The sequence below is a fragment of the Poecilia reticulata genome, chromosome 3, assembly GCF_904066995.2.
Source record: "Poecilia reticulata chromosome 3, P_reticulata-male-v2, whole genome shotgun sequence".
NCBI classification, from domain to species: Eukaryota; Metazoa; Chordata; class Actinopteri; order Cyprinodontiformes; family Poeciliidae; genus Poecilia; species Poecilia reticulata.
The window spans coordinates 36,106,044-36,110,795 of record NC_088832.1 but is presented as its reverse complement, the minus strand read 5'-3'; the positions used below and the strand labels follow the sequence as shown (position 1 = coordinate 36,110,795).

Here is a 4,752-nt window from a genome sequence, read left to right as displayed (position 1 = left end):
TTTTTAAACTAAAATAGTCCAGGTCATGGACAGCAGTAGGAGGAGGTGGTCAGTAGCAGCATGACTACAGCCAGCGCTCAGGATGACCCCAGCCTCAGAGGAAAGAATCCAGGTCAACTGGAGCTGGTTCCACTGGACAGCAGACCTCCTCCCATTCAGAACCTTCAGAACCAGCAGAACCTCCAGAACCAGCAACCTGCAGGCTGAACTGGACCAGTCTGGTTCTGATCTGTCTGAACGCCTCTAAGGTGACATGAGGGGGCGGAGCCACATGACTGAAGAAGAGTTTCAATTAAAAAACTATTTACTTGGATGACGTCAGAAGCTGGGAGCCTGTGATTGGTTGAGCAGCAGCCAATCAGAGGGCCCCAGCAGGTCTGCTTTTATTGGCTCTGAGGAAATATTTGCTTTGTTTGTGTAAAATCTGATTGATTTAACTTTCTCCAGTTAAATCAATATTTCTGATCAAATGAATAAATCTGTTTATTTTCAGTTTTTGAAAACATTGAGTTCCAGACTCAACTCACCAAGAAATGAGAAAAATAAAATAGATGCACTTCCATGTTTTTAAAAGTATAAACTAATTATGTTTTGGTTAGAAGTTTCAAAGAAAATGTTTCATTTTATATAAACTCTAATACTAAAAATGAACAGCTAAAAAATGCACTAAATAAAATCATATGAGAGAAGAACTGAATAATTCAGTTTCATTTTAATTTATTAGGTCAATAAAATAAAACAAATAATTAAACAAGCAACACAAATAAGATAAAATAAACAGAATCTGAGCAAAAAGGGAAATTACAAAATTATTTCACAATAAATATAAATTAATGAGACTTTTATCCCGTCTGTCACTTCAGCAGCGCCGGGGTCAAAGGTCAGACATGTTAAAGTGGTTAAATGTAGCCGACCCCCACCAAACGCACACACACGCACACACACACGCACACACACACACACACTCACACACACACACACACACACACACACACACACACACACACGCACACACACACACACACACTCACACACACTCACACACACACACACACACACGCACACACACACACACACACACGCACACACACACACTCACACACACACACACACACTCCACCCGCTCTTCATGTTTAATCCTCCATCTGCTCCTTCATCACAACATGAAGCTAAAATAAATTCTTTAAACTGTTCAGTAAAATTTATCTTCAATTAAATAATTAGAATCAAAAGTGACAAATAATCGGAACAGAAAAGCGGGAAAAAACCGTTTCTTTCAATTGTACAAAATGCTGCAATAAAAATGTTATTATTATTATTATTATTAGAAGTGATAGTATTGCTACTACTAGTAGTAATATTAATGATTACTGCGCCAACATAGAACTTAGAATTTTAAAATGTTTAAAAACTAAAACCTGACTACAAAAGTTTTTATTAAAATTAAATTACATTTTTAAGGTTAATTTTCCGCGACATTAAATGAGATTAAATAAAGAAAATATGAATCCGGAAGCAACAGAAAAAACCGAACTGTTAACATTTAATATTTGTTTAAAAGTAAAACAAAAAACATAAATTAGATAAAAAGGCCGCAGAAATTCTGCTCCATTCATTTTTTACTTATTCAGATTTTTATATGTTTACCTGAACCTTCCTCCTCATCCTCCTCTTCCTCAGCAGCGCTGAGAGGATAAAGAAATGAAAGCGGCTCTCAGCGGACCTATTTGTCACAGCAAATTGGAGGGGCCCCACAGTCCACTCAGAAACACGCACCCGCCGCTCCCACGCTCACACCGTGCGTGAGAGGCTCCGCAGCGACCCGCAGCGCGGATCCTCCCCGTCATCAGCCTCCTCTGCCCGGCCGCAGCTCCGCCAGCTGCTCCTCCACTCAACCTGAGCGCGTCCACGTGCTCAGGTTGAGCACGTGTGTATGGGAGCGCGTGCGCGGCTCCCACACACACCCACCCCCTTCCTACGTGTGGCCGTCACGTGACTGTGGAAAAGTGTCCCATTAATGAAGCCGCTCCGCCGCCAGCGCTGACAGCCGCGCAGGGAGCCGAGCGGAGCAGAGCGGGACATGGAGGAGGACAGGGCCGCCTAGCGCAGCGCAGCAGCGGCCACAGAGAGCACGGAGCCCCGCTGCCTGCCGGAGGAGAACCGGACGACCATCCGCTGCTGCTCATCCAACTTTCCCTGAACTTTAACTCAAGAGTTTCCCTCCCAGCCCAGACGGGACCATGCGGGTCGCTGTGCGTAAAGACGCAGTGAGGAGCTGAAAGTTTGGAGAGACTCGGACTGGAGTGATTCGGGCTGTTCGGAACCATGCCGCGGCCCGGCAGGAACACGTACAGCGACCAGAAGCCGCCCTACTCCTACATCTCCCTGACGGCCATGGCCATCCAGAGCTGCCCGGACAAGATGCTGCCGCTCAGCGACATCTACAAGTTCATCATGGAGCGTTTCCCCTACTACCGGGAGAACACGCAGCGCTGGCAGAACTCCCTGCGGCACAACCTCTCCTTCAACGACTGCTTCATCAAGATCCCGCGCCGGCCGGACCAGCCTGGAAAGGGCAGCTTCTGGGCGCTGCACCCCAACTGTGGGGACATGTTCGAGAACGGAAGCTTCCTGCGGCGCCGGAAGCGCTTCAAGGTGGGTGGCGTGCCGGTGCCAGACCCGTTGGGCCCCAGCAAGGCACAGGACGCCGCGCACTACCTGCATCAGCAGGCCAAGCTGCGGCTGAGCGCCCTGCACGCCGCCGCGCATCTCCCGCAGGTCCCTGCGGGATACGGCCTGGGCTCCACGCAGCCGTCCGGCTTCAAGCACCCGTTCGCCATCGAGAACATCATTGCCAGAGAGTACAAGGTTCCCGGCGGACTGGCCGCCTTCCCGGCCGCCGGCTACCCGCTGCACAACCAGCTGAGCCCGGCCTGGCCGCACATGTACGGCCCGGGCGTCATAGACCCCGCGGCGCCCCTCTCCATGGCTCCCGCGGACTACTCGGCCTACGGCATGCCGCTGAAGACGCTCTGCCACGGCGGACAGACTTTGCCCGCCATCCCGGTGCCCATCAAACCCGCACCCGGCTTGCCCGCACACATCCCGGCCTTCCTGGCCCACTCCCCGCGCTCCCTGAGCCCGACGTCTCCGCAGGCCGCCGCCGGCCAGAGCAGCCCGGCCGGGCCCGCAGAGCCGCTGCAGTCCGCGGTGGCGGTGCACTGAGCGCCCCGCAGCGCCACGCAGGACCGCAGAACGCGGGGCAAGCTGCGGGTTCGTGTCTATTAGTGAGACCTTTGACCTTCCACGGAGCCCGGTTCGGATCTGTAGGTTCGGTGGGTCCAGCATGAAGCTGAAGGAAACTCATGAGTGAAACCGAACTTTATCAGAACTTCAGAGGAAAATCCCGGAAAACCAAATATTTCATTTTTTCCTTCAGTTTGTTTCTAAAACTGGAAAACTGAGAGAGAACAGTTCTACCGACGGAACCACGACCGGAACCACGACGGAGAAGCACTTTGAAGGAAGAACCGGAGGCCTCGCAGTGTGTGTGTGTGTGTGTGTGTGTGTGTGTGTGTGTGTGTGTGCGTGTGTGTGTGTGTGTGTGTGTGTGTGTGTGTGTGTGTGTGTGTGTGTGTGTGTGTGTGTGTGTGTGTGTGCGCGCGCGTGTGTGTGTGTGTGTGTGTGTGTGTGTGTGTGTGTGTGTGTGTGTGTGTGTGTGTGTGTGTGTGTGTGTGTGTGTGTGTGTGCGTGCATGCTGCTGTAAAAATGTTCCTGAGCATCAAAAAGCATGAATCCTCTGCAGCTCCTCTGTTTGCTTTATTCTCTGTTTGTTGGTGGAAACATTTAATGGACATATTTTTTAAAATTCATTTATTTCTGGCTCTTTTTTAAAAAAAAAATAATCCCACATTTTACTCGTTTTTTTGTAATTGCTGCAAATGTTGAAAAACTACAACAATTATTTTATTTTAATTTCTCTGGTTTTTAGCCAGAAAAATCAATTTACCGACGTTCATATTGGCCCAAAAACAGTTTGAAACTGAAATCGGAGCGAAGCTAAAAGTGATTTAATGAAAATGAATAATGATAAGAGCTGCGTGTGTTCCAGGAGCAGCAGCTCACCTGTCCGCAGGTGAAGCTCCAGCAGCTTCTCGCTTCCCGTCGCTTTGAATTCAAACTGTTTTCATTCAGATTCTCTGTAATTCAGATGAAAACAGATTTTACAGTTGCAGGTTCAGAGTTTTTCATTTTTTACCGATGAAGAAAGTCAGAAGATTTAATATTTCTGTGAATCAAAAACTTTATTTTGTTTTACGGGATGTTCGTTTCCGGCTCGGTTTATTTGATTAATTTATTCTTTTTTTCGTCTGATACCTTGTGTGAAAAAATATTAAATGTCTTTTTTAAATTTAGTTTCGCTTAATTTGATCCTACAATGTTTTTTGTTTTTTTGTTGTTTTTTTTAAATCTGTTTTCATGACAGGAAAAAATTGTTTCCATAAATAAAACAAAAACGCGTTTTTGCGATAAATGTGTTTGTTTCAGTTAAACACACAGGCGCGCGCATCTGGTGTTTTCTAACTAAATTCACCTGCAGCCCGAATTTAAATAAATGTATATGAAAATAATAAATGACATCTGCGGCAGCGTTATGCTTCCTGTGTGTAAATGCAGAGGTGGAGATGATCCATAAACTCATGCAAGAGTCGCAATATGTGGAAATAATTTTACTCAAATAAAAGTAAAAAG

The 4,752-nt window shown here is 47.1% G+C and overlaps 1 protein-coding gene across 1 annotated transcript; it reads left to right on the top strand.

The window, feature by feature from the left end:
* The first annotated feature begins 1,653 nt into the window (after positions 1-1,653).
* On the top strand, positions 1,654-4,415 carry LOC103460090 (forkhead box protein B1-like). The gene has a single exon (XM_008402086.3). The coding sequence runs from the start codon at positions 2,326-2,328 to the stop codon at positions 3,223-3,225; it is 900 nt and encodes a 299-aa protein (XP_008400308.1). The 5' UTR covers positions 1,654-2,325; the 3' UTR covers positions 3,226-4,415.
* Positions 4,416-4,752: the final 337 nt, after the last annotated feature.

Excerpts from the sequence above, each read along its gene's own strand:
- LOC103460090 (XM_008402086.3), top strand. The coding sequence starts at position 2,326 with ATGCCGCGGCCCGGCAGGAACACGTACAGCGACCAGAAGCCGCCCTAC.